This window comes from Pezoporus occidentalis, unplaced genomic scaffold (genome assembly GCF_034315485.1).
Source record: "Pezoporus occidentalis ecotype Australia unplaced genomic scaffold, CSIRO_AGI_Poc_V1 ctg11, whole genome shotgun sequence".
NCBI lineage: Eukaryota > Metazoa > Chordata > Aves > Psittaciformes > Psittacidae > Pezoporus > Pezoporus occidentalis.
In genome coordinates this window covers 2,338,124-2,360,991 of record NW_026912886.1, presented here as the reverse complement: position 1 = coordinate 2,360,991, position 22,868 = coordinate 2,338,124, and the positions used below count along the sequence as shown (strand labels likewise).

Here is a 22,868-nt window from a genome sequence, read left to right as displayed (position 1 = left end):
GTGGTTTGTTTTTTTTTTTCCACACAAAAAAGAAGTATCATAGGTATTCTTTGTGGAAGATCTTTGAAGCGAGTCTTACTAATTTGAGATCCTTGCTTTGATATTAAGACTATTTAGAAGTTACTTTGAGGGGCTGTGTTTATATCAGAACTTCCATGAAGATTTACAAAAATGTCATTGTATCTGCATGGAAGAAAGAATAGTCTTTCAGACTAAATTTCCTAACTTTACAGTGCAGCTATGTAACTTACATGCAACAAACTTTCCTAACTATACAATGCAACTACATAACTATATTCTGTGACTTATCTGCTATAATTTTCAAACACTGTATAGTATTTTAACCTGGAGTGTCATTTTAATGAATATCTTAGGCTTGTATCTACACATCACGCTCCACTGGTTGATGCATCATGTTCCGTATTCTCAAGCAATACCAACTTGCCACATCTCTCATGTAGGATAGTATCAAAACCCTAAAGAAAAGTAAAGGAAGGAACACTGGAGTTTTGGAAATGTGAATTTACCTCTCCCTTGCTCAATGCCTCGTTGGTTGATTAGTTGACAAAATTCCCTAGAATTTCTGTATTGTATGACACAATTTTTTTCAGAACCAACATGTTCTTAACTACTTACTGGTTTTGACATTCAATTAACTATAGTAATAAATGGAAAAAAAAGTGTGTATGTATGTCTGAGGGGATCCATTTGTACTTTCACCCCTGACTCAGTAGTAACCAGTGTCAGTACTGACATGGTTTTGACAGATGTCCAGTAGGCCAGGTGAATAGAATTTAAACAGCAAATTCTGTCCCAGATGGAGAAGAATGCATGTAGTAAGAACAGTGCCATTGGTGCTGTCGCAGCTTAGTGCATGCATGGGTGTTGCTCTGTGTGTGTGTCTGCTTTTCTAGTTGCTTTTAGACAGCCATTAGAAATCAGGGCTACTCAACAAAGCCTACTGAAAAATCCCTAAGCCTAAAAATCTGAGTTGCTTACTCAGACTACTGGTAACTGTACTTATGTATGTGCTTTTGGAATATGTTTAAACACGTTGACAGCATTTATCATTTAATAACACCACCTAGCTGTATGTGATCTCTGTTCTGGGATGTATTGTGATAATGTATCTGTTAGGATTCCTCATATGCCTTTGCACCAAGCAGAAAGACTCAGACTAATCAAAGGGAGCATTTTCTCCTAATACAATCTATAATAGAGCTGTAGGACAAAAGGAAGAAAGTCAAATTAATGAGAATCAGTGAAGTGGCATTGTGGGTGTCACGGTTTAAGCCCAGCCAGAACTCGGAACCACGCAGCTGCTCACTCACTCCTCCATCTTCTTGCCCCACCCCCCCCACCCCCTCCCTCCCAGAGGGATGGGAAGGAATCAAAAGAATGTAAATCCCAAGGGTTGAGATAAGAACAGCCCAGTAACTAAGGTATAACACAAACCACTGCTGCTACCACCAATAGTAATAATGATAAGGGAAATAACAAGGGGAGAGAATAGAAAACTAAAAGGGGGGGGGGGGGACACAAAACCAAACACAAGTTATGCACAATACAACTGCTCACCGCCAGCCAAGCAATACCCAGCCCAACCTGAGCAGTGATCTGGGCCTTCCGGGTAACTTCCCCCAGTTTATGTACTGGGCATGACCTGCTATGGTATGGAATACCCCTTTGGCTAGCTCAGGTCAGGTGTCCTGTCTCTGCTTCTTCCTGGCTTCCTGTGCCCCTCCTCACTGGCAGAGCGTGAGACTGAAAAGTCCTTAATTGGAGTAAGCATTACTTACCAACAACTAAAAACATCAGTGTGTTATCAGCACTGTTCTCAGGCTAAAGTTGAAAATACAGCACTGCACCATCTACTAAGGAGGAGAAAAGTAACTGTTACAGCTGAACCCAGGGACAAAAAGTTGATACAAGCAAAATTCTGCTTAATTAGCACATTCATAGACAAAGACAGCCCTGGCTGTAGCCAGTGGTTAGATGTTCCCTACCAATAAAAAGACCCAAGTCAACCAAAAGTCTTTTTGGTCTTTTAAATGTTATCTTCAATGATCTCTCTTTTTGTTATGTACCCTATGTCTCTTCTTCAATTTTAGTTGGACTCACCACCTCTAACAGGAAAACTACTGCTGCAGAAGTAAGCAATGACCGAGCTGTGAAGTTAAATTCTCAGACCACTGATGAAAAGTAAAAGGAATAAATTCATTTTGGATAAGGTGACATTTAGAAAAGGAAAAAAAAAAAGAAAAAGTGCCGATTCAGGAAGGATTGCTCCCCCCCGCCATTAGTCATGTTTCGGGTTTTTGGGGTGTTTTCTGCTTGGAAGTTTATGTTGTTCCAAAATCTCCTGTAACTTCAGTGATTTTGATGGGACCTCGTTTGATCTGAACTTTAAAATAGCCTTGGGTTCTTTAACTGTGTATTTGCGCCCCCTTCTTCCTTCCATGATCTTGTCTTCTCCAGTCTTGTTCTAATCAGCGGTTAAGGAAGGGAGTTGTATCATGGGAATGCTTTCAGTGGCTAGGCAGAGGATTCGCAGGTAGAAGTAGGCTTTGCCCCTGGGGTAGGCATTTTGGGGTTAAGAGGTTTGCTGGGTGGGCATATAGGAACTTCCTGAGGAGGTGCTTTCCCCATTTGTTTTCTTGTGGCAGAGTTCAAAGGATACCTTTGTTTTTTTCTCCAGGTTAATGAAGACTGTCACTTAAGCAATAATCTTGCAAATGGTGTTTTCTATTTTTCTTTCAAAGCCAGTGTACTTGGATAGTAAATTAAAAGGCAACAGTAACATTTCATTTGTACTTCCCTGAGATTTTTGTTCCTGCTGCAGACGGAATGTGCAAATTTTCCTCTGGACTAGTGAAATGCTGAACTTGCAAAAGAAGATAAATCAAGTTTTCAAACTGCTAGTTTTAATTTTCAAACCATGATGTAGTTTCATGAAAGAACTAAGTAGCCTTGCCACAGTGTGATTTTTCTAGCAGAGGGCAGTTTAATTCCATTGTGGCTCTCTGCCAGACCATAATTAAAAACCCCTAAAACAAAAACCAACCAACCAACCAAAAAAAAAACAACAAAAAACCAACAAAACAACAGTTTCTTTTGCCCAGACCTTACGTTTTAGATTTTGCTTATTCAAAATCACATTTCAGTCAGGTAGGGGCTTGCACTTGAATGTGTTACATTGCCATGTTGAAGTGCTCATGTATATGAAATTCTAGAGTTCTGTTCCTGTAGAAGAACAGGGAGAGATGTACTGTAGTGAACAACGCTGCTTTATGTTTAAGCACAGGATTTGACAGAATTTCATATGTTGAATGTATTTTGTTATTTTATTACTGTTTTTCACTCAGAAAGGGAAAATGCCAGTTTCTAAACTTACATTTTCTTTTTAATGCCTTAGGTGGCTCACTTCAGTGTTGTAGATCTGTGCAGTATGGGGCTGGGTGTACAGATAGCTCCAAATCCTTTGATTGCCTTTCTAGGTTACAGATTCACTTTACAGCCATGTAGGTCTAGAAGTCAAAATCCAGCTTTTCTTGACAGGCAGTTTGAGATGTAGTTAACTTCCTATGTAAGAGTACCAGACAAAAATATACTAGTAAATTTCCAAGCACAGTACAGTACAAAAGTCAAATTCAGAATAAATTGTTTTACTTGTAGTATTTCTGCCAAATACTGTAGTATTTCTGCCAAACTCATTCATCACTTTAAAGTGATAACAGTATCTATTGTGGAGTTTAAATTCAGAACCTCTCTATATGTAGAGTAGTTCTTTGAAGAAAAAGAACGAGACACAAAGGTCTTATTTTGCTTTAAACACTGGAGATTTATTGTACCTTCCATAATATATGTTTGTGTTCATATGTACTCACCATATGTTAGCATTTTGAATGTGTAATTTGTGAATTTAGTATTTGTGCTCTTTATCCTGCAGTTTAGCGATACACAACACTGAGGAACAAAAAACCATCACTAGTGTTAATGGCTTGTTATGAAAATTTGGTTGGACTTTTGTTCCCCATGGTTAGCTGTAGATCAGCTGCCAAAACTGCCAGACGCTGCTTTCAGTCCATGAGAGTAGGATGTGTACAGAGCAGTTACACACTCAAACTGTTCATTAACGTTTCGGTCTTACAAATGTCTGTCTGAAAAAATGAAAAAATTAATCTCTAAAGCTTTTGCTTAACATGTGGATAGAGCAATTTGTATAGTTTAGTTTATATTCTATACACAAGACAGGGTTTTGTCAGTGATGTCTTATTTCTTAGTCTTTATTTGTCTTTACTGGGTGTACCATGTCTTATTGTGTGTCACTTACTAATTTAAAAATAAATGTTTTAGTTTTAGTCAATTTTACAGCTCCTTATTCAGAAGAGTAGTCTAGCACATAGAGATGAATGGCATAGCCCTATTCCAGAACTGAGGTTTCTTTTGTATTCCATTTTATGCTGCAGCTACGTTCAGTTCTGTGCATATTGAAAAACAATTTTTAAAATTCCAGGAAAATATATGTACTTTTAAAAATTCTTATTCACCTGCCAGTTTTTTCTCTTGCTATTTCCCTACCACTCAACTTTATTCCTTACTGGATCTTCCTGCTCTTTCTCTTTGGGTAAGCTGCTATAATTGACTGAAGTTCCTTCCCATAAACAGTGAGGTTTTCTCGTACTTCACTGCCTTGTTTTGAATTCCTCAGTAGTAATTTCTTCTTTGCTGAGATACCTTTAATACTTAGACAGAATTTGGTGAATTGAAATAAATGAAAAAAGTCTGATCTGTGCACATTTTTGTTACTTTATTGTAACATAGGGGTCTCTGTGTGTGTGTGCATGTATCTATTTTTATTAAGTTTGAAAGTCTCTTTTTGCTTTGTTGGAAGATCCTTTACTTTTTTGATCCTGTGCTACATAAAGGAAGATGTTAATGGTTTTTATCACTTTTGAAGTAACAGTACTGATTTTTGGCAAGCCAAAATAAACTCTAAAGACAATTTATGTATAAAGGCAACTCAGACTGTTGTTTAAAATCAGGATGATGGAAGTACTGTGCAACTGTGATAAATATGAAAGTTCACAAACTATGCTGTGATTACTGACTGTTCTTACTAGTATAAGTCAGAATCACAAAGTGGAAAGCAAATACTACATACATATAGGATGATGGGGAGTATGTGCAGGAGATGACATGAGTGAGGCTTTACTCTTGAGCTCTGCCAACCAAAAAGATGTAAGCACAGGAGAAGGAGGAGAAAGAACAGGTTTGGAGGCACTGCTAAATTAATTGTATCTGAGGCTGGTAAATGTTAGCCCTGCAGCTGGAAGGAATAATCCCAGCTCCTTTCCTAGTGCCAGTGTTGCTCTTCTCTCTGTATTTATGAAGCCACACAGTGAATGACATTTGAGGTCTGATGTAGACTAAAAATAAACTACTCATAAAAAAAGAAAAGGTAGTTTTGACACTGTTAAGGTCACAGGGTAGCTGTATGAGTTCTTCACCCTATCTGCACAAGTGTGAGGCAGCAGTAGGGCAGGAATGAGCATTCTGGAGCATGAGGCCTCAAAACTGCTTTCCTGCTCTATTGTTGAAAGCAGGAATGTCATGACATGCTCAATCTTTTGTACCATTCATCATTACAAAAGCATGTTAGCAAGGATGTCACTTCAAAAACATTTGGAGGAAAAGTTGCACAATAGGGCAAATCGTTAAAAGCTCTCCAAAAACATAAGATTAAAATAGGGTTTTGTTTTGCAGTCTGGTTGCAAATCTTAGGTGCTTTTGAATATGCTGTGACTGTTAAGATGTTCTGATGTTCTGCAGGAACTTTCATGTAAACAGTTCTCTCTTAGCTATTTTTAAGAACTGAATTAAAGGGACAGTCATTGAGCAAAACAAAGTTATGAAAGTTATCTTTCTGAATTAATCAAGAATCTCTCATAGATGGGGAATCTTGACCAGGGCTTTTCAGCCTTATTTCTGTGACACCTGTTCATTACATGAGATAAAGGTAGACTCGGGGTCTGTATTTCATATTAGAAATGCCATCATGAGTCAGTGTCTATCTTTCACTGAACTGGGGCAGCATAAATCAGAGGAATAAATGATCTTGCAGTAGAAATCTGAAGTCTGTCAGTATAAAAGCGTTTTAGCAGCTGAAGACTACATTGATTTAGTGTATGCCTGGTGCTAGTATAGCAGGTGTGCTGTAGCATTTGGCCACTGAATTTAACACAGCTCTGAATTCAAAGTGTAAGTTTTGAACTTTGTCTGTAGCATTTATTGAACAGTTGAAACCATTTCCAGAGAGGGTCAGGGGCAAGACTTCCCCAGTGACATATAGTGGTTTGTATTTTCCATTAATTTGACAAGCTGAGACTATCTGATCATTAAAACGTGTAGTTGGGTTTAGTCTGATCTTTCACTTTTTAAAAGAGAGTATTAAAATATTACAGGAATTGAAAAAAAAACCCCATTGTCTGAAATTGTTACACCAGCCTTGTGAACTAAGTTGTATGCTAATTAAAAACAAATAATACAACTATTATAAAGGTGTTGGAACTATTATTTTTTTTTCATTTCTTTTACAGTGTCTATGCCTCAGGGTATGACCAGTCTCTGTGAGTTGCTATAGACAATTATCTCTAGTGCTGCCTTTGAGTATATGGGAAATGGTGTGATTTACAGACCCAGATTTTTTTTTAAGTCCTTTACAAATTGTGCTGGCTAGAGGGCAGTCTGAAGTCTCAAGAAGTGAAGCCTACTGAGACAGCATCCTGCCCTGAGCATGCCTTCATCATGGCAAGAATTCATTCCTCTGCATCTCATCTGGTGAAGTTTATTATGTTTTTTTAATGGAGTCTTATTTCTGCTCTTCCATGCATTGTCTGGACACCAGCATGTAAGCAAGGAGTACTAGATAAACCTGATATGGATGGCACTAAAAATTATGTGTATTGCGATACATAGCTGTTAAGATTATATGAACAATTTAAGCATTCTTCAAGGCCTTAAGCAGTAAGAAAATAATCTGCTGAAATTATTCTACATATAAGGCTATACAAGGTAATTCTACAAAGAGTGCTGCAGTCTATTTTTGTTCAGGAAACTGGCAACATCTGACGAAAGAATTTGAATTAAAGCAGCACTTTTGTGGATTTGTGCCTGGATTTTTTTTTAATGTAAAAGAATAAGTAACATGGTGATTCAGAGCTCTCGCCATCAAGCCACTGTGTTTCCATCTTTACTTTGAGTATACCTGAATGGTACATTGAACCTTTTATAATTCACCTGGAAAGCCAGGGAAGTTTCTTATGAATGTCGTTCCTAATACTGATTTTTGGCATACAGAAACCTGGGATCTGGTATTTTTTAACTTATAATTCAAGCAACTCACATTTGCATGGGATACTAATTACTTTTCTAATGCTAACCCAGATTGGATTGTTGTAGCCCATTGTTAGCCCTTTAAATAACTTGCAAAAATGGGAATGAAAAAAACACAGAAATGCCTTACTGAGAAAATTTAAAGCAATGACGGTTCACATTAACAGGCTAGGTAAAAACATGTGCAGGGTTAATATTTTGCTTAAAAAAAAGAAGTCTTTATTGTAAGTGAAAAAAAAAACATTTCTGTGGGTATTGTTTTGGAGGGTTGGTTTGCTGGGGGTTTTAAATGAGGAAGTCAGAATCAGTTTAATGAATATTTTGAGCTGAATGGGATTATTTTAGAATCACACATAGATACTTTTAATTTACTTTTTGAGAATGATCAGGGTTTGGTATTCTTAGCAAGATGTGCTTTAATGCAAGTCTTTGAAGAAGGCAGTACGTAATGCTTTTTGCAATGGAAAAACATCGACTGCTTATTGTATTCAAGACGAACTAAACATAGGAAAAGAGAGCAAAACTTTACCAAAGTAAAAATATATAGGAGATGAAATGTACCTCTTATTTCCTGCACTTTTTATTCATGCTGTGTTTTCTTTTCTCAGACACGTGCCATGTCTTTTTTCATATTTATTTTTCCGTGTATTTGTAAGCATAAATTACATTTGTGATCATGACTGCTTCATGTATTTTCTGCCTTTTTTCTATTATTTTTTGTCTTTCCCCATTGGGTATGATTTGATGTTTATTCAGTTGAGTTACCCTGGTTTCATCTGCCCCTGGAAAATAATTTTTTTTCAGAAAGATGCACAAAAGGTAACACTCTTTGGTATTGTATCCTCTCTGCATTTTACCTGCTTTTATAGCTTATATTAGTCAATGGAAGACATTGTGCTTCAGGGGATTCTGCATGGAGATTTTAAGTTTAGTAGTCAATATTGTCTCAACTGTAAATATAATTTTTGGGAAGAATCTTAAGTGTATTTCTGGTGATTTATACTTTCTCTAACTTTTTCTTTTTTTCTTCCACAGATTAAATTTGACAGTGATGGTGTCTGTGTTTGTTGTGAAATGCAGCATCAAACATCAGGCTGCAGTAATCTGGGAGAAACACTGAAACTGAACCCTCTGCAGGAGTGTAATGTTGTGAGGCTGACCCTAAAGGTGCGTTATGAGAATTAATAGTTTATTTTGGTTTTAAGTAGTGACCTCTTAGCAGGACTGAAGTGTGTGATGAGAGGAGGAGTAGCTAGTGTTCTTGGTGCTCATGCACTCTTACATGAAAAAAAGTCTTCAACAGAATTTAGTGATTTTTATGCATGAAAATGGCTTTATGTTACACACACAATATATTTACTTATATAGGTAACTATTTTGTTAGCAGTTATTTAAAGAACAGAGTTATATTTGGTTATGAGTTTACATTTGGGCTGTATAAAAGAAGTGTGACCAGCAGGTCGAAGGAGGTGATCCTGCCCTTCTGCTCTGCTCTCGTGAGACCCCACTTGGAGTACTGTGTGCAATTCTGGTGTCCTCAGCATAAGAAAGACATGGAACTGTTGGAGGAAGTCCAGAGGGATCCATGAAGATGGTCGGGGGTGGAGCATCTCCCATATGAAGACAGGCTGAGAAAACTGGGGCTGTTCAGCCTGGAAAAGAGAAGCTGCATGACCTCATAGCAGCCTTCCAGTATCTGAAGGGGCCTACAAGCATGCTGGAGAGGCACTCCTCATCAGGGACTGTACTGGTAGGACAAGGGGGAATGGGTTCAAGGGGAGGTTCAGGTTATATATAAGGAAGAAATTTTTTACTGTGAGAGTGTTGAGGCACTGGAACAGGCTGGGCAGGACCTTGAGCAATCTGGTCTAATAGGAGGTGTCCCTGCCCATGTCAGGGCGGTTGGAACTGTATGATCTTAAATTCCAACCCTAACCATTCTATGATTCGATGGCTGGTGCTGGAGGATATAAGAACAGGTGTCTTTGATGTTGCTGTTCAAGAAAGCTAGAATCAAAGGTGTGGTGGCTGACATTGTTTAGTAATGTTATGTTAGACTGCATAGAAACATGAAGTATTAGCAGAATCATGAAGCATTTTATGATGTACTGTTAACACGAAGTATTAGCAGTATTTCAGAGGGAACTTGCTTTGGAAGGGAATAGTAAGTGTTCTTTCGGCATAATTCTGGGGACATTCTTACAGAATGCCCTGCAATATTGTAAGATATTTCAATCTTGTAGCATTTTGTTAGAAGTACCTAGATAAAAAATTGAGAGCAAATACTAAGAATATTGTATGAGCGAGTTATATCCCAGTTAAAATTGTCCACATCATTGTTTCACTTCATTATTACCAAACTAGCAAGACACGGTGTTAGATTGGTTTGGAAAATGATAAGGAATCCATGAAAAAAAAGAACCTTAGTTTGGGAGACAGATAAGTGATTCATTTTAGGTTTAATTTAATGATCAACAGAACTAACTCTGTATCTGTGGCTCTCAATTTCAAAGAATGTATTTTAATAAGGTTAATAGAATATATTAAAGTAGTGAAATTTAATGTGAGAAGGATCTTAGGGATTTAGACGGTAGTTTGAGGCCTGAAAATGCTGTTATATTGATACTTGAAACTGCATTTTAAAGTTCAGAACAGTTAGAAATCCTGGAAAAAATACATAATATGTAAAAGTTCTTCAGCTTTGTTAAGGAAAAGAAAAAAAAAAGAACAACAAGGTAATAAGGATCATGTAGAAATTAAAACAATTTAATATGGCCCTCAAATTAAGTAAGATCTCTGTCTCAGGTTTTAATGAGGATAATAAAGGGGACTGGGAACAAAAGCTTGCTGGGTAGCAGGAATGTAATATGTGGAAAGGAAGCATAACTTGACATTGCTGATCAAAAATAGTAATAAGCTCTTACTTGGAATGCTAAAGTCAGGACTATTCAGTGGTGCAGTTCGTGAAATGTGTTACAAGAAGGTAACGAAGGAAAAGAATTTCTTAAACATTCTTAAATTCACAAGAGATGAAAAAATATGAACCTGTTTTATAGAAAAAAGCCGAGTTGAGGATCCTGTGAAAGTAAAGATGGAGGGAGCATATGGTTACTTGCTGTTAAAATGTTAGTAATGTAAACTTTAATGTGAGAGAACTGTTCATCTTTGATGACATGGTCAGCATATGAAGCAAGTAGAAGTAACATATGCTGGTAATTAGGGTAAGGTTTCTGACCAATACAGCAATTGGAGTAGAAGGCAAATTATCTCCTTTAAAACAAAACTCAGTCGTTTCTAAAAGAAATTGATGACATATCTGCTTTGACTGGCAGAGGACTGATATAAGTACTGGCGTTCCTATGAATAGGAGAGCAGCTTTAATTAAGCTTGTTTAGAGGTTTTTTTATTCAAGAGAAGGTAGTTAAGAAAATAGCTTTTTCAGAAAGTTTCTTAAATCTTTTTCAGTTTTAATTCTACACTTGCTTTCTCTTTGGCTTTGAGAGCTCTGTATTCCTGGCTGTAAATTTAAGAACAGCATTGTACTAAGCCCATAAGAAAATAAGATCACAGCTCATTAGGTAAACAACTGACTGTGACCCTTTTTTAATTGTAATTAACAACTACAGTGTGATTTTAAGAAATCGGATGTTGTAATACCAAAAGCTCAATTGTCCTTATTGTTTTGGGAGCCAAAGGGAGAGAAAGTGTAGGGTATCAGAGTTAAGATTATACACCTCTATGTATAACATTTTGTAGGTTATACAAGGAAATTTGCCTCAGGATATTCCTTTTAGTATGTAATGATTTTAGAAAAAAATATGTTTATGGGATGATTATATTAGAAGATATTTGCTACTTAAGTCTTATACAGACATTTTGTCTTACAAAACTAATTGAAGAGGAAGAGAGAACATTATTCTCACAGTAAAAAGATAACTTTTTTATGTGCAATAAAATCCCTAAAAGACAAATAAAAGCTGAAGCCGTGGGGCTATGGAAAAAAAAAAAAAAGTAAACTTTATTTGATATCTAGAATGCCTTACCTTAAAATTAATAGAATCTTACAGAACCTGACCTTTTAAAATCTTAAAAGGTCAAACATATGAAATCTCTTGGGTAAAGCCTAAAAGGCTTATTTAATTATCTGAGAAACAGTCACTTAAGATAAATTGTTTGCCAGAACCAATAGATCTTGTGCAAATAACACTGTGTAACATTATGTTACCTTGTGCTTGGAAGTAGTTGAGTGTTTTTTCACTTTCTGCGTCTTCAGTTGAACTTCTTACCTTCTGTCCAAACAAGAGAGGAGTGATTCTAATGCATAAAGGAGAAGGTTATGGCCAAAGATGTCAGGGTTTGTAGACTACTAACTGGACCATGAAACAGGACAGGAGCACAAACCAGTTATGAGTAGGCTTGAATTAACTAAAGAGCTGAAGCTCCACTGTAAAAATTTAAGAGCAATGTATTGCATAAAACAGCCAGTCAGTTTAGTTAACTACTTCGACTGAATCTCACTCGCCTCCTGTTGCTGTGCAAGCTGGCTTTTATTCAGGTAAAACCAGAAAAAATGCAAGAGGGTAAATCATTTTACACACACACACACACAGGTACGTAAACAAACAGAAAATCAAATAATCTGTGTTATGCTGCTGATTATACTTCAGGCAACATAAGAAGTCTTCCAATATGAGAACAGTACAAATGAAATGCCGTTTTTTAACAGTGTTACCTCTGAATGAGCCTAAAACGCTGGCATAATGTGTGACTTGAATGTGTTGGTTTGTAGATGAAATTTTAAGGAACTGAGTTCTTCTTGTATATGTTAATTAAAGTACAAGGACTGAATTTTCCTCACAGTTTTCATCTGCAAAAATTATTCCTTCTTTCTAAACTCAGAATATCCTGAATTTATGAAAGACATATGTGCAACAAAACTTACCTTTTTGAGATTGTATTTTGAGAAGATGAAGCTAGGTATTTAGTTTGAATTAATTTGTAATGTTTTATTACTGTCTGATATTTGCATGTAAGAGGGGAATGTTATACCACTTCGGTTTAGTAATGATCCAGTAGGGTATTTTTAATAACTTCAACAGCTAACACAGCCCAGAATACCTGTGGTTATGTACGCTAATTTATGAATTTGCTATTTAAATAATTGTTTCCTGCTTTACTTGAAGTGCTTCTGTAGAATGTTTTTGTGACTGTACTGGCTGGGAAAACACTGATTTCCCCCTCTATTTTCAGCATAAATATTTGTTTTGGAGCTGCTAGAATACAAAGTAAATAGCAAATGTCTTTTTCAGGTTACTGATTCCATTCATTAGTTTGTAAGGTAGGCATCATTATTAGAGATTAATGTAATTTGGGGTTCTTGCAGTCTTCTTCTGTGAATCGTTCCTCTCCTTTGAATCCAAATTTATTGTTACTGAGTTTCCTGATGACCAAATCTACGCATGTTTTAATTTGTATTTTTTCGATTCAGAAGAGCATGCTTTCACATGCAAAACAGAGGAGGATGACTCCTAACACGTTCTTTAGAGTTATGAGAACAGGCTTTCCTCAGATTTGATATATGACCAAATACAAACTACTGAATGACTTACCTAAAAGACTTTATAATCTGCTTGGATATTGGATAAAGCTCAGTATAGAATAAATTATTTCCTATGAGAATTTTTAAATGCTGGAGTCGTTTCAGGTAACTGAAAATATCCTCTTTGCTCAGGAAGTATTTACCATACTAGACAGCGTGCAAAATAGAGCTTTTCTGTGTGGGCTTTGTAGTCTGAATAATTGAGCTACAGGTGTTCAAAAGTTCTAGATAACAGTGGTATAACAGGCATAGTCTGCTCATGCTTTTCCTTCCTCAAGAGTGTTTTCTGTTCCTAGCTTACACAATGAATAAACAGGGTTGTGAACTCCTCCATGGCTGAAAATCTGCCTCTTTGAATGACTGGAATCTGTTCATTACGTACTTGGCCAGTTATTTTATGGAACCCGAGTCTCTCAGGAGTCTCTAACTAATGTTATCTCCAGTACTAAATTTAATATAGACACCTGAGTTGATGAGAAATGCGCAAACTCACTTCCAAGCAGGGAAGACCTTTTTGAATTTGTTTTTCGTAAGTAGCAGCTGTGCACTGCTTCCTTAAAATTGCAGTAAATATTTTAGGTACATGTAAAATAGTGTACTGTATTGTACTTCCATAACTTACATGTATTTTATGAAGCACTGACCGTTTCTCCATTAACAGCACTTCAGACCTATATGGTTCAGAATTGGCTCTTTGTAAGAAAAGAAAAAGCAGAAATTATTGGAGCAGCTATTTTTTCTAGTGTTTTTCAGACATATCCAGTTAGAACAACTGAAGTTATAATTAGAGTTAAAAGGGTTGTCCATGAATTCACGAATAAAAGAGGTACACAGACACTAATTTCATGGGTGAAAAAGCTTTACTGCTCACTATCTCTTTTCAGGTTGCAGTAGTATAGGAAAATAAGCATCATAATTGGAGTCAATCAAGGAGAAAAAAAGTCATCTTCACAGAATTGCAGAACTGAAGCTAGTTTTAGCCCTTGATCAGAGTAGACGTTTAGATCCGTATGCTCAAGGGTACTGATTAGAGTGTTCTTTTCACACATCAGCAGGCTTATTTTACTCCTTTTATTATATATTGACTAAGCTTTCAAAAGTGCAAAGGACTTAAGAGCCTCAAAGACTATGAACCTCTTACTTCTGCAGGAAAACAATCTATTGAGCCAGCCAAATGTGAATGTCTTGTAAAGAGAGTTACCAGTTCAATAATGTTGCACAAGTTAGAACTCTTTAGTACTGGGTTTGTGCTGTATAACTTACTTTTTTGGTAATATGGACATAAGTTACACATTTCACAAAAAATAATGAATTTCTGTTTTATAAGTAGATGGGGAGACAGAAGTGGGGACAAGAAGCATTGATCTGTACTTCATTTCTTTTTAGAGCAGAATAGGTTTAGATACAGTTTCTCGATTATGTGTAAGCAGCACAGCTGGATAATTTTCTATATAATATTTGACACAAAGAATGAATATTGTGTGGTAATACTGCTATATCTGTGTTGTTTGTCTGTACTGAATGTTAAATTCCCTGATTTGACATTCACACATGTAACTTAATTGACAGTACAGTTGATTGTAATGATATGAAGAGGCAAGGGAGTGATCAAATATTTTCCAAAGTCTGCACTTGAGTTATGAAGATGTCCAGAGATTCTTGGGTGTTTTTTTCTTGAATTTTAATCTGTATTTAGAGGGTATGGCAAAGGATTTAGGGAGATCCTTCAACAGTTTGGTAAAACAAGTCAAATTAGGCAAGGCTATTGGTGTTTTTTCCCAAATAACCATTAACCTGAAACATATTATTTTATTTGCCTTACACCTAAAGTCCTTTGGTGTGATCATTGTCCTAAGCCCTTACCAAACAGTTTGGGGCAGGTGGTTACATATTGGAAGAAAGTTTCAGAGAAACTTTCAGAGAAACTTTCTGGACTTGACTTGGTGCTTTATGTATTTGATGAATAAAGGGTGTATGAGCCCTCATTCGGAAGGTTAATGTGTTAAAGTGATTTTCATAGCTAGGAGTTTGGAGATGTTATATATATGGAAGCAAAGCTCTTTAAGAATTCACATTCCTTCCTGTTTGCATACGCAGGCTGCTGTAAGTCATGTAGTACTTCCCCTCCAGACCTAAACTACACTGAGTTTTGCTGTTAATGTCAAACGCATATATTATTGCATGTATTACAGATGGATTTCAGCCTTGGTTAACTAATATGGATTCTCTACAGCTGGTTCTAGAAGGCAGCCAATAGAAGAAAGTAATTCAGTTGTAACTTTGTTTACTAAGATGAAGGAATATTAATATGGCTCATCATTAGAGCAAATTGGTAGTGTTCCAGTTTTATATTTCATCAGAGGCCTAGGAAATTTGTCTCAGCTGAGCACTGGAGGAATGGGGTATATGTCATGCAGTAAAGGAGGAAGAGATTTCAAGCATGATAATAGACTTTAAAGGTGTGAAAGTCTTCTATATAAGAGCCTGTTCTCAAAAGCTATGGAAGAGAAGGAGCAATGCTTTTCAACTGTGGGATGGATGTAAGAAGGATGCTAATGGTAAAGATAAATGTTGGAATAGTGGGATAAAGCTGTGGGATCTTTAGGAACAGATCAAAGAAATATCTGTCATGATGCTGAGCCTATCTGAGGCATGTAAGTTGTATGAAGGTCTTAAAGACTCTTTGGATACTGATTTATAGAATAATAGAATAGTTAGGGTTGGAAAGGACCTTAAGATCATCCAGTTTCATGTCCATGGGCAGGGACACCTCACACTAAACCATGTCACCCAAGGCTCTGTCCAGCCTGGCCTTGAACACCACCAGGGTGTCTCAGCCTGTCTTCATACGGGAGGTGCTCCAGTCCCCTGATTATCCTTGTGGCCCTCCTCTGGACTTGTTCCAGCAGTTCCATGTCCTTTTTATGTTGAGGACACCAGAACTGCACGCAGTACTCCAGATGAGCAGAGTAGAGGGGCAGGATCACCTCCTTCCACCTGCTGGTCACGCTCCTTTTGATGCAGCCCAGGATACAGTTGGCTTTCTGGGCTGCGAGTGCACACTGAATCCAGCTCATGTTCATTTTCTCATTGACCAACACCCCCAAGTCCTTCTCCGCAGGGCTGCTCTGAATCTCTTCTCTGCCTAACCTGTAGCTGTGCCTGGGATTGCTCTGACCCAGGTGTAGGACCTTGCACTTGGCATGGTTAAACTTCATGAGGTTGGCATCAGCCCACCTCACAAGCGTGTCGAGGTCCCTCTGGATGGCATTCCTTCCCTCCAGCGTATCAACCAAACCACACAGCTTGGTGTCATCGGGCGCACTCAATCCCACTGTCCATGGCAGTGACAAAGATGTTGAACAAGGCCGGTCCCAACACCGATCCCTGAGGGACACCACTCGTTACTGGTCTCCAGCTGGACATTGAGCCATTGACCACAACTCTTTGTGTGCAACCATCCAGGCAGTTCTTTATCCACCAAGTGGTCCACCCATCAAATTGATGTCTCTCCAATTTAGAGACAAGGATGTCGTGTGGGACAGTGTCAAATGCTTTACACAAGTCCAGGTAGATGACATCAACTGCTCTACCCCTGTCCATCAGTTCCGTAGCCCCATCATAAAAGGCCACCAAATTGGTCAGGCAGGATTTCCCCTTAGTGAAGCCATGCTGGCTGTCACCAAGCACCTTGTTGTTTTTCATGTGCCTTAGCATGCCTTCCAGCAGAATCTGCTCCAAGATTTTGCCAGGCACAGAGGTGAGACTGACTGGTCTGTAATTCCCCGGGTCATCCATTTTCCCCTTCTTGAAAATGGGGGTTATATTTCCCTTTTTCCAATCATTGGGAACTTCACCTGACTGCCATGATTTTTCAAATATGATGGCCAGTGGCTTAGCAGCTTCGTTCACCAGCTCCTTCAGGACCTGCGGATGGATTTCATCAGGTCCCATGGACCTGTGCACATTCGGGTTCTTAAGATGGTCTCGAATCAGATCCTCTCCTTCAGTGGGCCCAAGGTCTTCATTCTCACAGTCCCTGCATCTGCCTTCCAAGGCTTGGGTGGTGTAGATTTTATAATTTATTATAAATGGTATAAAGTTGTGCATTAAGATTAGCTAAATCTTTTGGTTCTAAAGGGCTTTAGTTAGCAATAAATGGAATTTCCTATTCCAGGAAATAATTATATTTCTACCCTAGGTCTTGTCTCTGCCTTGGTATTCTTTACCTAGGTTTACATATGGAAAACAGGACATGCAGGATCTTAATCTCTTTAAGTGCCACTGTTAGCTAATTACATCTCTGGGGATTTACTTGGCTATTTACCTCTGTTTGAATGATCTAAGTGGGTCTGTATGACCTTGTATTTGAGAGAGTTCTCTGTATTACCTTCTGTATGTGAGTTAGAGATTGGCCTTTCCAGTATTTTGCTGTTGATGCTGTTGATTCATTATTCCCCTGGCTGATGGGCTGGCCACGAAGACAGAAAACCACTGACAAGATCAGCAAGAGCAAATCTGACTCAGTGTAAGCTACTAAATGACTAGAATTTGTTGACCTATTTAATGTCTGCCATGTTCCCATGTCTGCAAATGAAGGTCACTTGAGGTGCATGCAATTACAGTGGCAGGAGTAAATCTGCACCTTTCTGTAATTTTTGTGAATACTGTTGGCAAAAGGAAAGCAAGCAACATACTGGCAGTGACTGAGATACTCTTTTAAACTTTGATCCTACAGAATATTCTTTATAGACTGAGTGCTTCTACTCATGGTATATTAACAGTTTTTATTTTGGTTTTCATCTGTTCTCTGTGATGCTTTTTCTCAAATACTTCTGCTGCTGTTCAGAATACTAACTGAGCCACATAATTGTCAGACGTACGTCAGCTGTGCAATTGCTGTAAAAGGATTGTAGTCGTTTTGAAATGTAGCCTGCATGCAAAATCAGTGTTCCTTTGCAGTGGATGTTGGGAAAGAAAATAAAAACACTGTGAAGGAATGGATGCTTTTTTTTCTAATTATACCTTTGCTATAGAAGTGTTTCAGTTTAAATTCAAATATTTATTTTATTCTACTTAGTAAGTGTAACTTTACATTCTATTTTAAAAGTTTTGGTTTTTTGAAAAAACCAATGTGGCCATGTTAACTTATTTCATGAACAAAAGGTGAAATGCACTGCTAGTAGTCACTGCTTTTCTCATGTATCTAAATGTGTTTCAGATGCATAGAGAATGTAACAGAGGATAAAGTTATCTGTTTAATACTAGAATCTCCATTGAGTTTTTTAATGCAGAACCCTCAGTTGTAAAGTTCAACTATCAAAACAATAAAATTTCAGTATGTTGGGGGGGGGTGTTGTTTTTTGTTTTGTTTTTCATCAGAAATTTGTTTTGTAGTATCTTTCTTGTGACAAATGTAGCTTGGAGTCAATTGTGAAAGCAGTAATTTGTCTTTTCTTTCAGAGAACTGGAAAACTTGAGGTATCAGTACTGCTGAGGAAATACCTAATAACAAATGTATTGTAAGGAGTGGGGAGGGGAAGAATTTTGTTTCTGTTATTATTTTCTTTGCAGAGTGGTTTAAAAAAATTAGTATTATCTGAGCGAGTTCCACGCAGCTAATTGAGACCATATCAATTGAGAGCAGTTGAGAGTGTTTATTATGAAATTGCTAAAAATATATCCCGTCCTTTGTGTCCCTAAGAGATGATATTCTGATGCATGTGTTTTCACAGGACCTGTTGTTCAGTGTGTGCGCTCTCAATATCATCTCCACCATTGTCTGTGCTTTGGCAACAGCAATGTGTTGCATGCAGATGGTTTCTTCTGATCTTCTGCAAATGGTGAGTATGTTTCAGTGACAACACAGGCTATTGTCCAACATGACATATTGTCCTTATCTGTGTATACTCATTTATACCTGCTGTTTGCTTATAAACATTAGCCTATTTGTGTGTCTTTGTGTAGTGTTAGAACATGTGTGTACATGGGTGTATTTTTTATTTGCATGCATTTATGTAAATGTAACATACAGATGTGTGAATGCAGTGTGAATAGCTGCTGTGTTTAAAACGTTTACATATAATATTAGGGATTTATAATCAGGAGTTTGCAATTGGGAGTATGTTATTTCTGCTAACAAGGTTATCAACAAGGTGGATCTATATTCATGTTAAATTTTCCATCCTTACATTTTTATTAGCTTCAGTTTCCACACTATCCAGAGCAATTACTTAGTTTTGAGATACTATTTTTTGCTACTTTTCTGGTATGAGAACTGTGAGTTCAGAATTGGGTTTTCCACAGCCCTGTGCCAATAGCAGTGTTTTCATAAGGAAAACATGTTCGAGCTTCAGAGTAGCAATTATGTTTAAAACCAAAGAGAAAAGGATCATCAGTCTTCTGCATAGCCAGCTGCATTACAGGATACTGTCTTGTTTTGGTTGGACAAGGTTTTCTACCCCCAAAAAAACACTGTGATTCTTCAGATTTCAATGTAATGTTGAAACAAAAAAGAAAAAGTTAAAATCCTTGTATTTTGCAGGCCAGGTATATTGTTTCTGACCCAGCTCTATTATTGCCTAATGCAGGAAATTATTCTTTGCTTTATAAGATAGGGCAAGCACACAAACCTAGTACTAGTCATTTGTAAGTTGTTTATATTTTAAAAGTTTGCATAGATAGTATATTGGCCCAACAAGTTAGCTGCAAATCGTTTACACAACAAAGTGTGTCCTTTCTAGACGAGTGTTCCAGTCACCGCCTTACAAACTCAGAGAATATCTTCCTCTGTGATCTGGTGTTTCCTTCACATAGTAGAGGATAAAATAAATTAGGTACATATGTCCGCATAATACCTACAAATGGTACATAAATGCATTTTGTTGTATAGCACTCTGTGTATTCACATTGTGTGTGCTTGTAGAGACTTGTAAAGAGTGCTCCTTAAATAACTTTGGTTTGGATGTCAAGCAGAATTGACAAAAATAATCCCGGCTGATGACAAATTGTACTTTAAACATTAAAGGATTTTTGTCACATTAAGGATATTCTTTCCATACGCTCTCACCCCATGATATTTACTGCTAGAATGCTTATTGAAGACATTTTTCACCTTGCAGTCATCATAGGGAGATGAAGTGAGCATCATGCCTGGAAAGATTTGTCTGTCTAGCATAACAATGGTCCAGAAATGTAACCATATACACTCCAGAAATCTTAACCTGCACCTAATTTTATGGTATTTATCAGTGTAAGAGGAATAAATGTGTAGGTGACAGTGAACCAAGAATGATATTAAAGTGCTTCTGATGGGTATGTGCAAGAAGCAGTCATTTCAATAGAAATTCAAATACCCTAAAAGCATGTAATTTTTCTCTTCCTACTTCATTTTTCACTTCTTTCCCAAATTCTTTCCTTACCACCTGGTGATGATGCCATTATGTCAGCTTGGTTTTGCTTCCTATGCTTTGTGCTTCCAGCTTTATGTCTTCTTGCGTAGTTGTCGTTCTCCCACCCTTTCAGCTCCACTGACAAGAATTTTCTTCCCTCTCCCCAGAAGAAGGGAATTGCATCTTTCTGCTCAATCCCAGTCTTTACTGTTTATCCCTAAGTTTTTCTCTTTCTTTTTTCAGGTTGCCAGATTCCTACCAGGCCTAAGTGAGCGTAACTTCCCTGGGGCTACGCTGACTTAGACCAGCTGAAGATCTCTTTTTCTTTCAACTATTTTCAGTCTTTTGTCCCTTAATCTCCATTGTCCCATGATCTGCAGTTCCTTTCTGCTTTGCTGCACCTAGAAATCTGTTTTGCTTTCTTTATTCTTGCTTATTAATGCTTGATTTGTGCTTTTTCCTTCTTTCACTGAAGTATGTATGCATCTTCTCGTAGCAGGGTTGTACCATGCTGAAAGTTTAAGACTGCAAATGAAAAGGTTTTAATTATTGTGCTGATTCTTTTCCTCTGTTGTTGGGGTATTCAAAAGCTGCATAGGCTCTCTTACAGGAAGAGGAGGCATAAAAGTGTAATTCCTAGACAGCAAAAGTATAATGCAATAGGGAGATCCTCCTGGGACATCATTTGTCATCAGTTTTGTGATTCATGTGCTGTATTATATGTTCTTGTCTCAGAAATTACTCAGTTTGAATAGTGTTTTTTTTTTTTATTATTTTCAAATTTCAAATAAGTTCATGTTTTCTTCTACCATGAAGCTGTTCTTTGTGATTCAGCTTTTATTGCCTAGCAACATAGAGCTGGTGCATAATACGTTCTCAAGAAAATAGCAACAATGGTTTATTAGTATCTGGTTTCTTGCTAACTCTTGCATACAGTGGGTATCTGATTCCTACAAGCAATATGACAGTATTTTATTGGAAACTGCTACCTTCTGATGTACCGGTCTTTTATAAGAATGTGCTGGAAAATATAAACACAAGCTGTTCACTAGTAAGCACAGATTAAAATTTCCAGTGAATTTGAAGGGAGCTTTTTGGTTCAAAATAATCTCACCAAACAAACATTTGGTTTCAAGCATTAAGGAAAAAATGCTGCAAAATAATAAAAACTATTTTGCAAAATAATAAAACTATTTTAGTTTCCTTCAGTTTTTAATTTTGTATTGTCATGTAGAATGCAAAAACATTTTCCTAGGTTGTTCCTCTTTTGACTGTTTCAGAAAGTACCCGCAGTTTTTCACCTCACTTTAACCTTTCTCATGCTGTTAAGTGTTCACAGTTGCTCAGGGAAAAAAAAAGGGGAGAGGAAAGAAAAAGGAAAAAAAACCCTACCAGTTATACAAAGCTGCAAGAGAGATAAAGATTGAAAGAGCAGTTGTTATATGTTTTACTAACTTAAGACAGTTTAAGGCTGCAGTCCATTACAGGGCTTCCCAGGATTGTTCTTTCTGTGTACACACCCCTCCAGCAGATGTATGTGAATCAAATCAGATTGTATCAAGGTTCTGTAATGTGAAGAAACATCTCTTAATAACCAAGCTGTCATTTCCATGATCTTTTATTTGTTGCCTAAGGCAGTTTCAGTTTGCATTTTGTCTGATGAATGGCTACTGCAAAAATTCACCATTTTCTTCAAAAGGTAGCTGTCTGACTTAAAGAAATACAAGAAATTATGCCCACTGTGGCCAAGCTTAAGCATTAAGTATACCTATTCCAGTCCTTCTTCCACTCCATATGTTTATACAGTTCTTATCCTAGAACTACGGGCGCTGATATCATTCAGTGTATTCTGGTTTTGTCACCATTGCTGTTAGAAATTGTACTTCATGTGATTTGATATCTAAACCAATCTGCTGTTTTGTAAAGGAAATAAGGTAATAATGATGCTTCCAAGCTGTAACATTTAATTACTGTTTTTATCACCCATAATGATAATTCAGCATGTCATTAACTTAATATGCTGTAGTTAATATTTCTACTCAAATATTTTAAATAAAAAACAATGATAGTATACTCTGCATGAGGGTAGTATCTTGCTGGCATTGTTTAACCTCTTATCTAGGTGAAATAGTAATTAACCCCCCCCTTTAGTATGCAACTTCACAGTAACTGAGAATTGATCTTAAGTTATTACATATTTTTTTATTATTTAACATGCTTATATAAAAACCTAAATGTTATTTTTTTTGACACGAAGCTCACTTAAAGGTACTGTAAAGCCCAGGTGATAATTCTTTTAGAGAAATGCATTGCAAATGATGTACATCCATAAAAACATCCTAAAGTTACTTTTATGATTGTTACTTTATATGATTGGATACCTTAGTTTGTTTACCTTAGATTGTTACCTTACATGATTGGATGAATATTCCCCTCACAAATATTATTCCACCATAAATAAAAAGGTAAAATAGAAACCTTGA

General features: G+C 37.0%; 1 protein-coding gene across 4 annotated transcripts in view; it reads left to right on the top strand.

Annotated features, from left to right (window-relative positions):
- ENTREP2 (endosomal transmembrane epsin interactor 2) overlaps window positions 1-22,868 on the top strand; it is a 108,895-nt gene that overhangs the window by 62,808 nt on the left and 23,219 nt on the right. For all 4 annotated transcript variants that reach the window (XM_062626839.1, XM_062626830.1, XM_062626813.1 and 1 more), the window contains 2 exons: window positions 8,431-8,562; window positions 18,730-18,837. In XM_062626839.1, coding sequence (XP_062482823.1) covers window positions 8,431-8,562; window positions 18,730-18,837 — 240 coding nt within the window. The remainder of the gene's footprint in view (window positions 1-8,430; window positions 8,563-18,729; window positions 18,838-22,868) is intronic.